The 19,703-nt window shown below is 37.9% G+C and overlaps 1 protein-coding gene across 2 annotated transcripts in view; it reads right to left on the bottom strand.

Moving 5' to 3' along the window:
* PTPRO (protein tyrosine phosphatase receptor type O) overlaps positions 1–19,703 on the bottom strand; it is a 251,210-nt gene that overhangs the window by 80,398 nt on the left and 151,109 nt on the right. For both annotated transcript variants that reach the window (XM_004387346.2, XM_004387347.2), the window contains exons 3-6: positions 12,540–12,698; positions 8,885–9,037; positions 7,713–8,156; positions 2,461–2,622 (exon numbers count right to left, since the gene is read on the bottom strand). In XM_004387346.2, the coding sequence (XP_004387403.1) occupies positions 2,461–2,622; positions 7,713–8,156; positions 8,885–9,037; positions 12,540–12,698 (918 nt within the window). The remainder of the gene's footprint in view (positions 1–2,460; positions 2,623–7,712; positions 8,157–8,884; positions 9,038–12,539; positions 12,699–19,703) is intronic.

The following is a 19,703-nucleotide window of genomic DNA, read 5'->3' as shown; positions in this document are numbered from 1 at the left end:
TTGCTTTCCTTTGCCCGTACAAAGATATTCAGCGTAAGACCCACAGCCTGACTGTCAGACCTTTAGATTCTCTGCTTAGCCCCAGCCCTCAACTCCATGACCTCGTCATTGACCTCAACAACAACAGCAGCAGCAGCAGCAGCAACAAAAACAGTTCTATTGAGAGACAGAGGTCCATTTAATTTATCATGAGCATCTGAGATTATTCTGGTAAATTCTGAGCTAGAGAGAACTTACTTTTCTTCTAACAAAGAATGGGTGTTGCAGTGCAGAGGTGTGGCTTTTCAACAGTGTTTATAATACCCTTCCTGTTAGGAAATCTTGGTGGTGTAGTGGTTAAGAGCTATGGCTGCTAACCAAAAAGTCAGCAGTTCAAATCCACCAGATGCTCCTTGGAAACCCTATGGAGCAGTTCTACTCTGTTCTATAGGGTTGCTATGAGTCAGAATTGACCTGACAGCAGTGGGTTTGGTTTTGGTTAGGATCTTTGGTCTCTAGAAATAATTACCTTGAGAATTTAAATTAGTCTCTACTACAACGTAAGAATTTATTAAATTTGGCAACAGCAGACTCAAAGAGGCAGTCTGTGACTACATTAGAGAAGAAACAGGTTACAGGCTGGCTCAGTTACAGAAGCTGGCTAAAACCTGGCTGATGATCTGAGGGACACGGGCGGGTTCCTCATTATAAACTATCATCTCCATAGAAATGCCATCAAGAGCTTTGTTCTCTTAAGTTTCTAAAGTGGTTATTAGCCCAATGTCTGACACTTGGTAAAGACTCAAGAAATGTTAAGGTGATTATTATCTACCCAAAACTCCCTGTTGAAATGCAAATGTGCAGCTTCCTTTTATTTGCTTAAGATGCATTTCTCAGTTTCTTAAAAGAAAGCTGTATTCCTAGGGTGGAATGGAGGAGCAGAAAAAAGCAAGTGACCCTGTTGGGGAGAAACGTATTTACATATTTTAATCCTTTAATTTTCATAACAAGCCTATGAGATAGGTACTATTATTAACCACACTTTCAAATGAGGAAACTTAGGCAGAGATAGGTTAAACAGAGCTGGGATTCAAACACAGGAAGTCGGGTTCCAAATCCACGCTCTTAACCCCTGTGTCAGACTTCCTGGAGCAGTATTAGTGAGTAAAAAGAATTGGTTTGAAGATAAGAGAGTGGGCCTAAGACTCAGCTTTGCTCATTATTAGTGGTGCAACTTTGGACTAATGATCTAATGCCTCTGAATCCTAGTCATTGCATCTGTCAAATGGGTAATTCATTGACTGTTAGAATTGAAAGGAACTTTAGAAGTGCAATGCCTTATTTTACTGATGAGGAGAACTGAGGCCCAGAGACATGAATGACCTGCCTAGTGTCACAGAGCTGATAGGCACTTGGGACTCAACCCAGATATCCTGAGTCTTGTGGGAAGAACTGAATACTAAACTTTGTTCTCATTCTTAAACGATCTCATGAAAAATATGTCTCATGCTTGAAAGACATTCAAGGCAATTATGAATACACTTACTGCAGGGCTAAGGGATTTTCCAATCCTTTCACATTTTCGGTTTCTTAAGTAAAAATATTGCAAGGGACATTTTCAGGACTTTAAAGCTGCTCAAGAAACTGATCTCCTGTCCTCTGCCTCCCTCCTGTCTCCACTTTTTGAGGATTGTTCTCTCAAAGGTGGTATTTTACCTTCGGAGAAGGCAACAGCGGGTAGGGTGGTCAGCCTTTTCTCGAAGTAGTTTTTAGCCATTGTCTTCTGGTGTTTCTTTCTGCTACTCAGAGGCACATTTAAATCTCAGTAAACTAGGCAACTGGTCTCTGGTCTCAGCCTTACAATAAACATAGTCAACTGAACTAAACAAAACATTACAGAGAAGGGCTCTGTTTGTGCAGCCTCTAGAGGTTAGCTGTTGCTCTGCTATTACCCTTCATAGGATCAGTAGAAGCTGCCCTAACACTTGACATTGGGGCTTTTAGGACCTTCTAGTTTTGTCTTCTCCTGCCAACTTCATGGAAACCACCTGGGTATAACTACACCTGAATCTTTGTCTTTTCACCTCCACAAGCTCAACCCTCTAATGACAATTTTCATAGAGTCCTACAATATCAATTTTCATCACGGCCTCAGACAAAAGTCATATTTCTCAAACTGTGTGTCCATATCTTTGGAGAGTTTGATATGGCTAATGTGGAAGGTCAGTTTAATGAATGTTCCATTATCACAATAATGAAAAAAAGTCCTCAAGTTAAACCCCTGGGTAGGTTTTCTACTATCAAACATACATATATTTCCTCTGCTGTCAGAAATCTCACGGACCCCAGCATCTCTTGACCTTGAAGAATTCTCAGGATCCCTAAGCTTTGATGAATAATTGATGCCTGGGTATCATTAATCTCAAGTGTTTCATTGTTCTAGCTTCCCTGTAAGTGCAAAAGAATCTCTTTGATACTTACTGATATAAAAGCTGAGTGACTTTGCTGACTGACTTTTTCGAGTTTCACAAGATCCTGAGGAACTAAAAGTTGTCACAGATAACTTATATTTCCCAGGCTCCTTCAGTTCAGCAACAAATTCACAAGCTTCTTCATCCACTGTCAAATATTCAGTAAAGTTTTCTAATGCATATATAAACAAGAGAATATATATCAATCAATTGATCCTTGGAAGGACCCTGGCTTTAGACAAGTCAATAAATTAAAAAAAAATTACACATTCTTATATTACTTCGTTCCTTTTGCCAAGTTCAAGTATACCTCTTAAATTAAGCGCACCATAAAAGCATGGATGGAGAGGATTTCAAATTGTTTCTCACGATATTTTTAAACAATTTAAAATATGGTGTCCAAATCAATAAAACTAAGGATGAGTATGTACGGCATATATTTGTGTACCCGTTACCTAACACATTTATGTGCACAAAACAGAAGTAGACTATTAGGAGAAGGTAGCACTAGCTGAGTTACTCATCTTAGGACATAAGGAATAAAAAATAACTAGCACTGAATATCTTATAACTTCTTTGTGGTAGCATTAAATATCTAGAAATGTCTTAAATATATTGAATTATTTTTCGTTAGGAATAATTTTTCTGGATATACTTTCTGACACTTGTAATATTTTTCTTTCATCTGTTTGCTTCCAGAAACCTTTCAAAGTAAAAATGACTTTGCATTGCTTCAAAGTTCATCTCCTGCTGCTTATTACTTTGTTTGAAGTCGTTATCATCAGCTGGTGACTACTTTTGCCTTCAAAAGAACGCACTGCAGTCAGATAAAAGTGTTATTGGGTCTTCATGGAAATAGGCAGTCAAAAACAAATTCTGAGTTACAAAGACCCTATTTTCCATAGACTATATTGAGGAACTGAAAAATAAAAGACAGATTAAGGAAACTTTTTTATACAAGCAATTTCAGGCAAATGGTAAGACTTTGGACTCACATAATTGGAAATAAGAAAGGATTTCAGTTTCATAAAGTATTTGGGTTTGGTTGATTGCTCAGTCTAGTTTCGAGAAACCCACAGATTTTTATATCACATGCTATTAAATGAAATAGGGGTAAACAATTTGTCACATACGAGACTAATCCGTTGCCATCGAGTTGATTCCAACTCATAGCGACCCTATAGGACAGAGTAGAACTGCCCTTTAGGATTTCCAAGGAGTGGCTGGTGGATTTGAACTGCCAACCTTTCAGTCAGCAGCCGAACTCTTAACCACTGTGCCACCAGGGCTCCATATATGAGACTACATGATCCTAATGCCCTATCCTGAAAATAAGGCTGTCATTTGAACTTCAAATTTTGATAATTTGATAACCTTTGCCATCTAAACTACCAGACTGGAAAGCATAAAATGAACTACGTTATAGTAAAAACAAAGCAAAAACAAAATAACCATAAAAATATACCAAGCTAACAGTTTAAATATAATTCGTGACCCAAATTTGCCAAATGCCATGACCCTGCTTTAATAAATTAGTGGGCTAAAGTATAAAAAAATGAAGCTTGATGCTGGATAAGCGAATATAAGATAAAATTAAGTAGCTACAGTGAAAGGAGCATATGTTGTGCATTGTCTGTTTTACTATAGCTCCTCTATAGGAAGAAGGACCCAGCAGTCTACTTCTGAAAAGAATCAGCCAGTGAAAATCTTATGAATAGCAATGGAATATTGTCTGATATAGTGCCGGAAGATGAGCCCCTCAGGTTGGAAGGCACTCAAAATACGACTGGGGAAGAGTTGCCTCCTCAAAGTAGAGTCAACCTTAGTGATGTGAATGAAGTCAAGTTTTCGAGATCTTCATTCGCTGAAGTAGCACAAGTCAAAATGAGAAGAAATAGCTGCAAACATCCATGAATAATAGGAATGTGGAATGTACTAAGTATGAATCTAAGAAAATTGGAAACCATAAAAAATGAAATGGAACATGTAAACATTGATATCCTAGGCGTTAGTAAGCTGAAATGGACTGGTATTGGCCATTTTGAATCGAACAATCATATGGTCTACTATGCCAGGAATGACAAATTGAAGAGGAGTGGTGTTGCATTCATACTCAAAAAGAACATTGCAAAATCTATCCTGAAGTACAGGATAATATCCATATGCCTACAAGGAAGACCAGTTAATATGACTATTATTCAAATTTATGCACCAACTAAAGCCAAAGATGAAGAAATGGAAGATTTTTACCAACTTCTGCAGTCTAAAGTTGATCAAACATGCAATCAGGATGCACTGATAATTAGTTATGATTGGAATGTGAAAGTTGGAAACAAAGAAGAAGGATCGGTAGTTGGAAAATATGGTCTTGGTGATAGAAACGATACTGGAAATCGCATGATAGAATTTTGCAAGACCAACAACTTCTTCATTGCAAATACCTTTTTTCACCAACATAAACGGTGACTATACATGTGGATCTCGCCAGATGGAATACACAGGCATCGAATCGACTACATCTGTGGAAAGAGACGATGGAAAAGCTCAATATCATCAGTCAGAACAAGGCCAGGGACCAACTGTGGAACAGACCATCAATTGCTCATATGCAAGTTCAAGCTGAAACTGAAGAAAATTAGAACAAGTCCATGAGAGCCAAAGTAGTATCTTGAGTATGTCGCGCTTGAATTTAGAGACCATCTCAAGAATAGATTTGACCTGCTGAACACTAACGACCAAAGACCAGGTGAGTTGCAGAATGACATCAAGGACATCATACATGAAGAAAGCAAGAGGTCGTTAAAAGACAGGAAAGAAAGAAAAGACCAAAATGGATGTCTGAAGAGACTCTGAAACTTGCTCTTGAACATAGAGTAGATAAAGCAAAAGGAAGAAATGATGAAGTAAAAGAGCTGAACAGAAGACTTCAAACGGTGGCTTGAGAAGACAAAGTAAAGTATGATAATGACACGTGCAAAGACCTGGAGCTGGAAAACCAAAAGGGAAGCACACACTCAGCATTTCTCAAGCTGAAAGCACTGAAGAAAAAACTCAAGCCTTGAGTTGCAATATTAAAGGATTCTACCGGGAAAATATTAAACAAGACAGGAAGCATCAAAAGAAGATGAAAGGAATACACAGAGTCACTATACCAAAAAGAATTGGTTGACGTTCAACCATTTCAGGAGGTAGCATATGATCAGAAACCAATGGTACTGAAGGAAGAAGTCCAAGCTGCACTGAAGGCATTGGGGAAAAACAAGTCTCCAGGAATTGATGGAATACCAATTGAGATATTTCAACAAATGGATGCAGCACTGGAAGTGCTCACTCATTTATGACAAGAAATTTGGAAGACAGCTACCTGGCCAACCGACTGGAAGAGAACCATATTTATGCCTATTCCCCAGAAAGGTGAGCCAACCAAATTTGGAAATTATCGAACAATATCATTAATATCACACACAAGTAAAATTTTGCCGAAGATCATTCAAAAGTGGCTGCAGCAGTATATCGACAGAGAACTGCCAGAAATTCAAGCCAGATTCAGAAGAGGATGTGGAACCAGAGATATCATTGCTGATGTCAGATGGATCCTGGTTGAAAGCAGGGAATACCAGAAAGATGTTTACCTGTGTTTTATTGACTATGCCAAGGCATTCAACTGCGTGGATCATAAAAAATTATGTGTAACATTGCAAAGAATAGGAATTCCAGAGCACTTAATTGTGCTCATGAGGAACCTATACATAGATCAAGAGACAGTCGTTCAGAAAGAACAAGGGGATACTGCGCGGTTTAAAGTCAAGAAAGGTGTGCGTCAAAGTTGTATCCTTTCACCATACCTATTCGATTTGTATGCTGAGCAAATAATCCTAGAAGCTGTACTTTATGAAGAAGAACAGGGCATCAGGATTGGAGGAAGACTTGTGAACAACCTGCGTTATGCAGCTGACACATCCTCGCTTGCTGAAAGCGAAGAGGACTTGAAGCTCTTACTGATGAAGATCAAAGACCACAGCTTTCAGTGGATTACACTTCAACACAAAGAAAACAAAAATCCTCACAACTGGACCAATAAGCAACATCATAATACATGGAGAAAAGACTGAAGTTATCAAGGACTTCATTTTACTTGGAGCCACAATCAACACCCGTGGAAGCAGCAGTTAAGAAATCAAAAGATGCATTGCACTCGATGAATCTGCTGCAAAAAGACTTCTTTAAAGTGTTGAGAAGCAAAGATGTCACCTTGACTAAGGTGTGCCTGACCCAAGCCGTGGTGTTTCCAATCACCTCATATGCACGTGAAAGCAGGACAATGAATAAGGAAGACTGAAGAAGAATTGACGCCTTTGAATTGTGGTGTGGGAGAAAAATATCGAATATACCATGGACTGCCAAAAGAACGAACAAATCTGTCTTGGAAAAAGTACAGCCAGGAAGCTCCTTAGAAGCAAGGATGGCAAGACTTTGTCTCACAAACTTTGGACATGTTATCAGGAGGGCTCAGTCCCTGGAGAAGGACATCACGCTTGGTAAAGTAGAGGGCCAGTGAAAAAGAGGAAGACCCTCAATGCAATGGAATGACACAGTGGCTGCAACAATGGGCTTAAGCATAACAACGATTGTGAGGATGGTGCAGGACCAGGCAGGGTATCGTTCTGTTGTCCACAGGGTCGCTATGAGTCGGAACTGGCTAAATGGCACCTAACAACAACAACACAACTCCTCTTTGGGAACGTGTAAGCGGTGCTGTTTCCAGAGGGCATATTCTAAAGGAAATAAGGTTAGCTAGATAAGAGGGACACAGTTCTGATACTCTTGGGGAAGTAGCCATTTTCCCTAAAAGATTATTTGCTGCACGCTTTACAAATTGGCACACAAGGAAACAGAACAATTCTCCAGGATATTTTGTTATTTGTGGTAGTAAGACCTTTGATTCTAGATCTTTCCAACTTTGAGGGGTTCCTCAGTGGCCTGGGGCATGTGAGATGTTGGCTAGTGAGAGATACAGAGTTGCAGCACTGGCAATTTGTGCATTACCCAAATCTTCTGATTTTGATCCAATCTATCCATTTTTGTTTTCTAGTCCGTCTCTATTGGATACTCAATCAAATTCTTCCCTCTCTTTACCATTTTTCTTTAGGTATTAACTGCCTATCAACAGTCTCTTTTTCTAAACTAAAATTTAGAAACCTTTCAATCCCCTTTCCTTTTATTGTACCATTTCTCAGTCCCTCTGATTTGCTATTGCTTTACCTTCTCTTTCTATGTAAATATGGAACCCATCAAAGGCAGTGGGTGGCTTTGGTGGTAACCAGCTCAGTATCATTTGAACAGGGAAAAATGGGAAAGTGCCTGATGTTGATTTCTCAGTCTCACTGAGGGTATTGTTAGCTTCGTATTCCATGGGAAGTACACTGACAAACCCATCCTCCCTTTCACGTGTCGCAGAGGCACTGTCCCACCAGCGTGGCTGAGATGTTGTTTCGTAGTCACTGCTGTTAAAATCAGGCCAACCAGAAGAAACGTTGCCAAAGGGTCTTTCTGGAGTTTCATCAGTAAAATGGAAGAGTTTGTCTTTTCCCATTGGATCTTGCGATCTCAGGAATGATTCCTCCGGGAAACTGCCACTCTGTTCTTCCCAATTGTTTTTGTTCAGGTTCACAATGCGAACTGAAATATTTCGGGGTGGGTAAGGGGCTGTAAGAGAGAGAATTTTCATTTACAAGTATTTTTAACTCTACCTGGGTGAATAATCAATGAGTCAGATGCACAAGGAGATTTACAAAATAAAGTTTAATCTTACTTCTAATATATAGTCAAATTCGTAAAGAACAACTGTCATTTAAAGACATATTTCTAAGTATTTGTGATGTGTACCTATTAGGGTATCACCAGTAACACTTCAGGTACATTAACTTATGATATTATGCTTGTTAAAATTATAATTTAACCACTTCTGCAGCACAGTTATGCAATGGATCTTCTGCTTGTAAGAATCTCTCTCTCTCTTTTTTTCAAATAAATCTCTGTCCTTGGATTGTGCTCACAAAAAAGCAATGATAGTGTTCTTAAGAGTCCACGTGCCATAACTGCATAGTGGAGAGTCGCACATATGAGTTGTCTTTAGAGACATTTCCATATATGTTGGAAATATGGGCTTCACTCCTCATCTCGCTAAAATGAAATGAGCATAAAGTGAATTTATAAATTATGGAAGCATGCTCTTCTAGAGGTAGAAAGTGATGAAGGCATGCTGTGTGGTCTCTTCCTGCAACGTTTCCTACCTGTCCTTCATATACCAGCTCAAATGTTGTCCCTTCCACGAACTTCTAATAAAAATTAGTCTCACCCTCCTTTGTGCTGTCATATAACTTTGCACATGTATTTTATTTTTTTTATTAAATTTAATTTTTCAGAAAACTCACCAGTTCTATGCTGCTTGGGTTCATGACTGACACCACTGTACTCCACAAGAGTAGTTTTATTAAAAGTTGCCTCAGATACCAGCTGGAACGTGATGTTACTATAACATATTCCTGGTAGCCAGTGATTGAATACTGTTTTCCCCTTAAAGAAATCTGTGGAGGGAAAATCATTATATTAAAAAATATAGCCTAAGTGCCACACACTTCTAGAACGTTCTAAACTTAATTATGATGAAATATCCATAAGATAATATTTCCTTCAACTTCTGACATGGTCAGTAATAAAAAACGGATAGAAAGGTGTGGAAGACAGTTTGGATCTTGAAACTCAATTTGAAAAGCCAGAATCCCTGTGGAGATTGGGCATAATTTGAGTTAAATTTTTTTGACAGAAACTTCTAGGGTGTTAAGTGGAGGAGATGATTGTCGTTGTTAAGTGCAGGCAAGTTGGTTCTGACTTACAGCGATCCTAAGTACAACAGAACAAAACACTGCCCGGTCCTGCGCCATCTTCACAATCATTGCTATGTTTGAGCCCATAGTTGCAGCCACTGTGTCAATCCATCTCATTGCGGGTCTTCTTCTTTTTTGGTGATCTTCTGCTTTGCCAAGCATGCTGTCCTCCAGGGACTGGTGCCTCCTGATAACATGTCCAAAGTATGTGAGATGTGAGATGAAGTCTTGCCATTCTTGCTTCTAATGAGCGTTCTGGCTGTACTTCTTCCAAGACAGATTTCTTTGTTCTTCTGGCAGTGGTAAAGTCAATATTCTTCACCAACACCATAATTCAAAGGCATCAATTCTTCTTCGGTCTTATTCATTGTTCAGCTTTCACATGCATATGAGGAGACTGAAAATATCATGGCTTGAGGTCAGGCACACCATAGTCCTCAAGGTGACATCTTTGCTTTTTAACACTTTAAAGAGATCTTTTGCAGCAGATTGAAGGCTGTGGTCTTTGATCTTCATCAGTAAGTGCTTCAAGTCCTCTTCACTTTTGTCAAGCAAGGTTGTGTCATTTGCATATTGCAGGTTGTTAATGAGTCTTTCTCCAATCCTGAAGCTGGGCTCTTCTTCATATAGTCCAACTCCTCAGCATACAGATTGCATAAGTATGGTGAAATGATACAACCCTGACACACACCTTTCCTGATTTTAAAACACGCAATATCCTCTTGTTCTATTTGAATGACTGCCTCTTGGTCTATGTACAGGTTATGCTTTAGCACAGTGAAGTGTTCTGGAATTCCCATTCTTCACAACGTTATCCATAATTTGTTACGGTGCACACAGTTGAATGTCTTTGCATAGTCAATAAAACACAGGGAAACATCTTTCTGGTATTCTCTGCTTTCAGCCAAGATACAGCTGACATCAGCAATGATATTCCACTTTCCACATCAGTTTCTGAATCCAGCAGGGTCACCCATGGTGGAGAGGTTTCAGCAGAGCTTCCAGACTAAGACAGACTAGGAAGAAGGACCTGGTGGTCTGCTTCTGAAAAAAAATCGGCCAGTGAAAACGTGTGGGTAGCAGCAGAACTTTGTCTGATACAGTGCCAGAAGATGAGCCCCTCAGGTTGGAAGCCATTCAAAATACGACTGGAGAAGACCTGCCTCCTTAAAGCAGAGTGGCCTTAATGATGTGGATGGAGTCAAGCTTTTGGGACCTTCATTTGCTTATGTGGCACTACTCAAAATAAGAAGAAATAGTGGAGAAGATAATGTGCAGAAATTCCAGAGATTCGATTTATGGAGCCCTGGTGGCGCAGTGGTTAATAGCTCCGTTGCTAACCAAAAGATTGGCAGTTCGAATCCACAAGCTGCTCCTTGGAATCTTTATGGGGCAGTTCTACTCTGTCCTATAGGAGGGTGGCTATGAGTCAGAATTGACTCGACGGCAATGGGTTTATTTGATTTAAGATTAAAAACTCAAGGTATTTTACCATTTTATGATGTAGGAAAAAAATGACTTTACAAGAAATGCTTTCACTCTGGCTCACTTGTAAAAATTAGCTTATTTTAAAAGTAGACTGATGTTTCTGCTAGTTGGCAAACAGGACCTGCTCAAAGAAAGAATAAATAAAATTTTGGATTCAGCTTGGAAAACATTAAAGAAAACAATAATAAATTTCAAAGTCCAGTACAAGTTAAAAACAAACAAGGGTAAAGAAACCAAAGGTTCCACTTCTTGAATTAAAAATAAAAAAATCTCATTAAAAAATGTATTGACTTAAAAATGGGAGCATATTAATTAACTTATTTTTAAACTTATAGTTCTTAACCAAAGTTTCAGTGATTGCTTTTCAATCATTCATGAACTTGTATTTGCATATGATCAATAAACAAATAAGGTCCTACTTGCTAATTTTCAGAAAATCTATTTTCATTGAAAATAAAAAACACAAAAACTTGTGCAGCCTATGCTTATATTTACTGAATTTTGTTTTAATTTTTAAAAATCCTTAAATTCTCTGTGTAGATTTAAACAGTATCTCACCAAAAAGGTCCTCCGAAGAAGGGAATTTGTAAATGCAGCAAGTCAAACTAACATTTTTCTGGATACCATGCCCTACAAGCTGCAGTGGAGTCCCTGGCTGTTGTAAACAGTTAATGTGATCGGCTGCTAACTAAAAGGTTGGAAGCTTGAATCCACCCAGAAGTGCCTTGGAAGAAAGATCTGGTGATCTACTTCTGGAAGATCACTACCATTGACAATCCTACGGAGGGCTGTTCTAGTCTGAAACACATGGGTCACCATGAATTGGAATCAACTTAACAGCAGCTGGTTTTATGTGCTTCAGTATCCATTCTCTACCATTACGTTTCCAGTTATAACCAGTCATCTTTCATACCATCCTCTACTGGCCCTGCAGAGATGTTTGCGTCTTGACAGTATTCAAGTTCCTTTCCTTCGATTCTCTCCCAATGAAGCTGAATTCTCTCTTCTCTGTTTCTCTTCATCTCTCTGTTTCTGTCTGTCTGTCTCTCTCTCTCTGACATACACACACTCACACAAGAGTACACACACATCGTCTACCTAGAGAAGGTGACTTGATTCTTTGGAAAAATTTGAATAATTAATTCCCCTGGGCTCTCTTCTCTCCTCACTCCACAAGGCCCCTATCAAGCCAGTCTAAACTGGGAAACCAATTTTTGTGTATTATTGCAATCATTTAGTTGGGTATACAGAGAAATATATACAAAGGAACCAAAAAGTATTGTCTTTTGCATTTCAGGATAATCTTTGGACCATCTCCTAGTTCAACTTGTGAAGGGCACACCTCTAGCTTCCCAATCCCAGAAATACCTTTTTAACATACCCGGAAGGATTTGGTTAGGTAAGTGCTTAGGTGAATTAGGTAAGTTTGAATTTATTTCCTGCACCAGACATGCTACCTTTAGGAAGAATATCATATAAATGATAATAATTTAGGTATTTTTCATGCTGTATGCAACTAAACTAATGAACCAGATGTCCTAAGAGTCCTCCTAACAAGATTTTCACCGATCGATCATTTTTTTTAATGGTTCATTTATAGGTCAAATAGTGAGCTATAAAACGTCTTTAGAGAAGGAGAGAAGACCATTTTGCAAACGTCATATAACAAGTAAGAGTGAGTCATCACATAGTCACCCTTCCTTTTGTGTCTTACCTTTATATAGCATTGTCCGGAAGTCTTTACCTTCCAAGTAGCTTATGTTTACTCTTGTGAACACGTTATATTTTTCTGGATAATGAATCTCAAACAGGACTCCTGTTTCAGGAGAAGGTTTATAATCATATATTGAAACACTGGTTACAGGTAGAGGTTCTAAAGAAGGGAAGTAAATGAAGAAAGGGGAAAGAAGGAGAAACGCAATTAGCAGTACTTGAGAGTAACAAGGATTACCCCGATTAACCAGAAACCAAAACGAACCCATTGCCGTTGAATCAATTCCGACTCATAGTGACCGTACAGGACAGAGTAGAACTGCCCCATAGGGTTACCAAGGAGTGGCTTGTGGATTCAAACTGCCGACCTTTTAGATAGCAGGGATTAGAACTTCACAAATATTTTTTTTCCTCTGTGAGCACTACACTCCTTAGAGTTCATGGATTGAGCATTACCCCTACCACTAATTGAAAAAGCACATTGTATATGGTGCTTTCTGTCTTTTGGAGCCCTAGTGGCACAGTGGTTAAGTGATACAGCTTCAAACCAAAAGGTCGGTAGTTCAAATCCACCAGCCACTCCTTGGAAATCCTATGTGGCAGTTCTACTCTATCCTATAGGGTCGCTATGGGCTGGAATCGACTCGATGGCAGTGGGTTTGGTGTTTGGTTTTCTGTCTTTTGGAGCCCTGATGGTGCAGTGGTTAAGAGCTTGACTGCTAACCAAAAGGTGGGCAGTTTGAATCCACAGCTGCTTCTTGGAAACCTTAAGGGGCAGTTCTACTCTGTCGTATAGGGTCTCTATGAGCTGAACTCGACTGGGTGGCAACAGGTTCTATCTTTCAGAGTACTTTCTTATTCTTTTTTTTTTTTTTTTTGCCCTTTTCCAGTTGCTTTTTCAATAATCCTGAAATCTAGAAAGAGGAAACATTAATATCTCCATTCAACAGATAAAAATACTGATTAATCAGAATCTTTATATTACATGTCAAAGGTAATTTAGCAAGATTGTGGCAGAGTCTATATCACCAGATTCCTAAATTCATTTTTCGTTTCTCCACCCCAAGAAAATTTGATATTCTTCAGAGGTCAATAACAGAAAATAAATTTTGACTGTGACCAAGGATAAATGTTATTCTGATCATTAATTTCTTTGTATGAACTTAGTACTTATTTTCTGTATTAAGTATAAGATTGCAAACCACCCTGGGTTGTGTACACTTTAGTTTATGGTGGTTTATTTAACCACTCTATACACAGAAGTTTAAAAAACATTTATTTCTATTCTACTTGAGTTGTTAATTCATCACAATTTTTTAAAAATATTCTTTTTTTTTTTTTTACCGTAACTAATATATGTCTGCATCTTCTCCATGTCCCAACCTCCAGCAAAATTTTTGTAAAAAGGCATAGCCCTTCCCCGCTTCTGAAGGACCTATTGAATAAATTTCACTTACATTAATCTTATTCCAGAAAATCTTTTAAATAGGCTGGTTTGGAGTCAACTATTGTGCTATAGAAAAAATAACTTTGATTTAAAGTTTTAGAATTGAAAGCATTCTTGGACATCATCTATAGCCTAAACTAAAGCAAAAGGCTTAGGTTAAGTTTTACACTTCTAAAATTTCAGTTTCAATAACTTAAGAAATAAAATTTTGACTTTGTTCATTTGACAAATAATTATTGATTATCTACTTTGTCTCAATCCATAGCCAAATATACTTCATTTTATCCCTCAGGGTCTTACCTATTCTTTTTTTTTTTTTTTTGGTGAAAATACACAGTCATACAATATTTCAACAATTTCTACATGAACAACTCAGTGACATTGATTACATTCTTCAAGTTGTGTAAACATTCTCACCCTCCTTTTGGGAATTTTTCTTCCCCCACTAGCATAAACTCACTGCCCCCTAAACTTTCTAACTTTTTGAGTTGCTGTTGTCAGTTTGGTCTCATATAGATAATTCTTTAAAAGAGCACAATGCTCAAGGCAAGCATTCTTTACTAATTAAGCTAAACTATTGTTTGGTTTATAGAAGGCTTCATGGATATTTTTGGCTTAAGGTTTAAAAATTATATCGGGGCAATAGTTTGGGGGTTCATACAGCCTCCAGGGTTCCAGAAAGTCTGGATTCCATGAGAACTTTTAATTCTGTTCTGCACCCTCCCCCCACCCCTCCATCAGGATTCTTCTATAGAATCCTTGATCAAAACTTTCAGTAATGGTAGCCGGGCACCGTCAAGTTCTGGTCTCATGGCAAAGGAGGCAGTTATTCACGCAGGTAACCAGGCACTCAATCTGTTTCCTCCTCCAATTCCTGATTCTTCCTCTGCTGCTCCAGGTGAATGCAGACCTATTGCTGTACCTTGGATGGCAGCTTGCTAGCTTTTAAGGGTCTCATCTATTCTTACTTTTGACTGTAGAGATACAGAGAGGATTGATGCTACATGTTAAAGCTTTGATTTTTCCTAGAATTTTCTCAAAAACCAAGCCAACATCTATGAAATAAGAAGGCGTTCAGATTGCAGCATAAACTGTGATCATGTCTCTGTAGACTATGTGCTCTGTTCTCTGGTTAAAAGTTTCTATTCTATCTTTGTCTCATCTCTGGTCTTTCTATTTACAGGTAACACTTATAGAGTGAACTCACTTATGTTACAGGTAAACAAACAAACAAAACCCCTGAGACTTTGATTATTTCTCTTTTATTAATCCCAAAGAAGTTTTGAACTATTTGCAGTTCTTTCTTTCAACACAGCCTCATTACTAACCCGTGGAGTCTACCTAATTCGACTACTGACTTTGGATCTAAGAGAACGAAAATGAAAGCTAACAACAAGGCAGCCACACAGCAGTGACTTTTCCACTGCTGTAGTCCTGTTTCACATGCTCACCAGGGTTCTGTGTACTGAAAAGAGAAGTTAGAGGTCCACACAGTCTTTCATACCCTGGGGCATAAAGTCTGCACATCAAAGCCATGTCAGACTTTGAAATTCAAGAGGCACATGAGGATTAGAGCACAGATAATTTATTTTCTGATTTTTTTTTTTTTGGCTGCTGGAAAGTACTTAAATTTTAAACTAAGAGAATTTTTTAAATGTATACTTACATGTTTGTTTTATGTATTTCCTTCAGCCTCAAATGACCCAGGCCAGTTGCAAATCCAAGAGTCTATGCCGAAGCCTTATGGCAGTATATTTGATTCCAGAAATACTCTTTTCAGTAGAACTCAAATGCATATTCTAAAAATATTTTACTGTCTCTCAAATTACCTCCCTCACTACTTTTCTTTTTAGAAATTAAGTGATGTGGCATAAACCAGAGCTGTGTTGTTCAGTAATGACAAGGTTAAATCCTGATCTAATTCATTATTCCTTTGCCTGCAATCTGCCTCTTGTACTTTCCATTCTTGTCTTAGGAACGACGCTGGATGGGACAGAGAAATGAAGTTGCTAGAAAATGTATATCATGAAGGAGGGTGATTATCTTTTCACATGTTATTAGCCTTTCATCTCCCCTCTTCTGAGAATTGCTTGTTTGATTCTTTTGCCTATTTCATAGGTTCTTTTTCCATATTCTTCCACTAATTTGTAATGCATCCTTTGTCATATACCACATTACCTGATTTTTTTTTTAATTGTATCTTATGCCTTCTTTCTGGATTCACCTTTCTTCTTGCTGAAACACATCTATGAATAGTTCTTCAAGTTAGTGTTATGGTATTGATTCTTTCAGATTTTGTATATTAGAAAATGTCTTTATTTTAGCTTTACTCTTGATGTTTAGCTGGCTATAAAATTCTAAGTAGACAGTGTCTATCTCAACACTTTGAAGATATTGGTTCATTGTCTTTTTGTACCAAATATTGCAGAAGAAAATAATGCTGTCCATCTAATTGTCATTCCTTTGCACATACTATGCTTTTTCTTTCTGATACATTTTAAGCTTTTTATTTATGCTTTGATAATCTTCTGTTTCACCATAATATATCTAGGCATGGTCTTATTTTTAAATTTTCCTACTTGGTACTTGGAATTCTGTGCCAATCTGTGGATTCATGTCAGGAAGTCTCTGCTAATCTATGGATTCATGTTATTCTCCAAATCTTGGAAATTCTCAATAATCACCTGTTCAAATATTGCACCTGTCATTCCTTCTATTCTCTTTTTCTTGAACTCTTAAGCCTCCTTAGAGCCTCTCTCACTTCCATGTCTCTGAACCGTACCATTGTGCCTAATTATGAGGTAATTGCTCAGTATTATCTTCCAGTTTGGAAACCCCAGTGGAGTAGTGTTTAAGAGCTACAGCTGCTAACCAAAACGTTGGCAGTTGGAATCCACCAGGCGCTCCTTGGAAACCCTATGAGGCAGTTCTACTCTGTCCTATTGGGGTCGTTACGAGTCAGAATCGACTCAATGGCAATGGGTTTGGTTTTTTATTTTTATCTTCAAGTTTACTAGTAATTCTCATTAACCATTATCGGTGCAGAATTTATCCTATCTATTGCAGTTTTCCAATAATTTAGCTTTAAATGTAATTGATTAATTTTACCTAGTTTAATTAGTTAAAATTTAGAATTAATTTAAGTGACTGTATTTTTCATTTCTAAAATTTTTATTTATGTTTATTCTATATGTTTTTGTTTTATTGGCACCAATTTTTGTTTCATTATTTCTTATTCTTTTTGAATGGATGTTATTCTTTCATTTATGTTATTGAATATCATAAATATATTGTAAATTTTTCATCAGATTGCTATATACAATATAATGTGAAATGTTACGGTCATTATTTCGATGTGTATATTTTTTAGCATAGATTTCTTTGTGTGTTTTGGAATACAGGCTCTCTAGACTTATTTTATGCCTTTTCATCTCCCATCTCGTGCTTATTCCTTGCTGTTGAGGCAATTTAGCCATTGTCTTCTCTCAGTCCATTAGAGCTCCTAGTCTAGAACTAAAGCTTATAATATTATTTTGGAGTTCTTGATATTGTGGGTGATGTGGTGGCTATCAAAGATTCACTGAGTCAGGGTAACTAAGCTTGGTCCTTGGTAGTAATACTGGATCTGTGCCCCCTGCTTCCCAGGCATCTATCTATGCTTCTTTCTTAACCAGGAAGAGTTTTTGCTCTAAGCAGAGAGCCTGGCTCTGTTGCCTATCTAGTGTGGAGCACTCCAGTCCCTCTTACTCTACTAGGGCCAAATGCAATACTGTCTTCTTCCAGGCCCAGAGCACAGAAGGCCTATGGCTTCAACCCACTTCCCTACCTTGCATTTCTGTTCTGTTTCTGACTATCTTGTTTTTGAGCCTGGCAATGTACTTTTGGTTTTCTTTTTACTTTGTAGTAGGAGCAAAGGGTGTGCGACAAAGCAGGGATTTACTGCATTATTTTTAACTAGAAACCAACATTAAATTCTCTTTTTATTCTTTTAATAAAAAATAATATAATCATTTTTTCCTCACATAATACATGTCCCCATATAATAAAAACTAATATTCAATTTGAAGAATATTTAATGCTTTTTAATTAATTTTGAACCACTCATGACATATCAGGAATAAGGAATTCAAAAAATGTCTATGACTATCTCAAATAGGAGACCAAGAAACAAATGTGCAGCAACATCTGTTTAAAGAAAGCAAAAGCAGCCCTGCACTTCTTAGTAACTCCTGATTGCTAAAAGGTGCTTCTTAACCGGAAATGATTCTGTTTTGCTAGAATGAAAACTAAAGAAGCAGTTGGGTCAGTGGTCAGTAGGTAAGCTTTGTTTCTGATGTGACTATCCTTAGGAATGTGTCTCTTCTAATACAGTCCTCTTGAGGGAGAGAACCTGTAATTAGGTCCTCACTCCTGATGGCAGGAGCAGGAAAAAGGCCACAAGAAGACTGATCTGGGGTTCCAGACCAGAGCTGCTGCCTGTGTTTAGACGATGATTTGAGACCTTACTTGACTCCTCAGCTACATCCAAATAGGCCACTGAGATGAGTGGCCAGCAGCAGCCCACCTGGTCCAGAAGGGTGGCTACCATCACACCCATCACCTTAGTTCAAGTCTTCATCTTTCCTTTCCTGGGGTATTTCCATAGATTTCTAAATTATTCTCCTTGCTTCCAACCTCACTCTATTTTTTCTTATTTGTTCTTTCCTAAAAACTTCTAAGCCCCCAGGCTACCTGATACTCTCACTTTAGTCCGAGTCTTTATTTTAACCTTCAACCTGACTGACATTTCTCTGCCTAGTCTGTTCTTCTCTCTTTTGCTGCTGATCCCTTGAGTGATTTTCTATTTAATGCTATTGGTACTGCTTATATCTATTGATCGTATACTACGTGCTACACATTTTGCTAAGTGTATTATTTTACAAAAACCCCTACACCAACTAACTACCAAAATTGTCTCAATATTAAATATTATAATATTATGACCAGATCAAGGGTTTGTGTGATCTATGAGAGCTAATAATGGTTTTTACATTTTTAAATGGTTGGAAAAAATCAAATGAAGAATAATATTTCATGACACATGAAAATTATATGGAATTCAAAATTTTGTGTGTATAAATAAAATTTTGTTAGAACACAGCCATACCCATTCATTTGTGTAGTATCTATGAGTGCTTTTGTGCTGCAATGGCAGAGTTGAATAGTTGCAACAGAGACCATATGGCCCTCCAAGCACAGAATATTTATTATCTAAGTCTTTACAGAAGAGGTTTGCTAACTCTTGGAATAGGTTACAGATTAGAAAACTAAGACCTAAAGAAATTAATATGCCCAAGGCATATTATTCTAGGTTTCTTTGACTCCAGAGCTTATGCTTTGAACCACCACCCAAAATATTCCAATGCAGGATTCAGGATTTGTGGCTTCTGGCTCTGTTACAAGAGGGAGATTTCCCAAGTAAAATCCTATGTCATTTCTTTGTATAAAATCTGTCATCATTCCTCATCACTTACATGCTAAAGTGTAAACTCCTTTGCAAGATACATAAGGTTCTTCCTGACCTTTCTAGTTACCTTCCCTGTTACTTTTTGGAATTGCAGATGCTTGCCATCTTAACTACTTGCACTTCTCCAAATGGGCCATGCTGTTCACACCTCCACTCCTTTACACATACAATTCCCCTTGACACTGAGTGTAATACTTTTCATTGTTTATTCT

Source organism: Trichechus manatus, unplaced genomic scaffold, assembly GCF_000243295.1.
Source record: "Trichechus manatus latirostris isolate Lorelei unplaced genomic scaffold, TriManLat1.0 scaffold00184, whole genome shotgun sequence".
NCBI lineage: Eukaryota > Metazoa > Chordata > Mammalia > Sirenia > Trichechidae > Trichechus > Trichechus manatus.
This window is presented reverse-complemented; position numbering and strand designations above follow the sequence as displayed.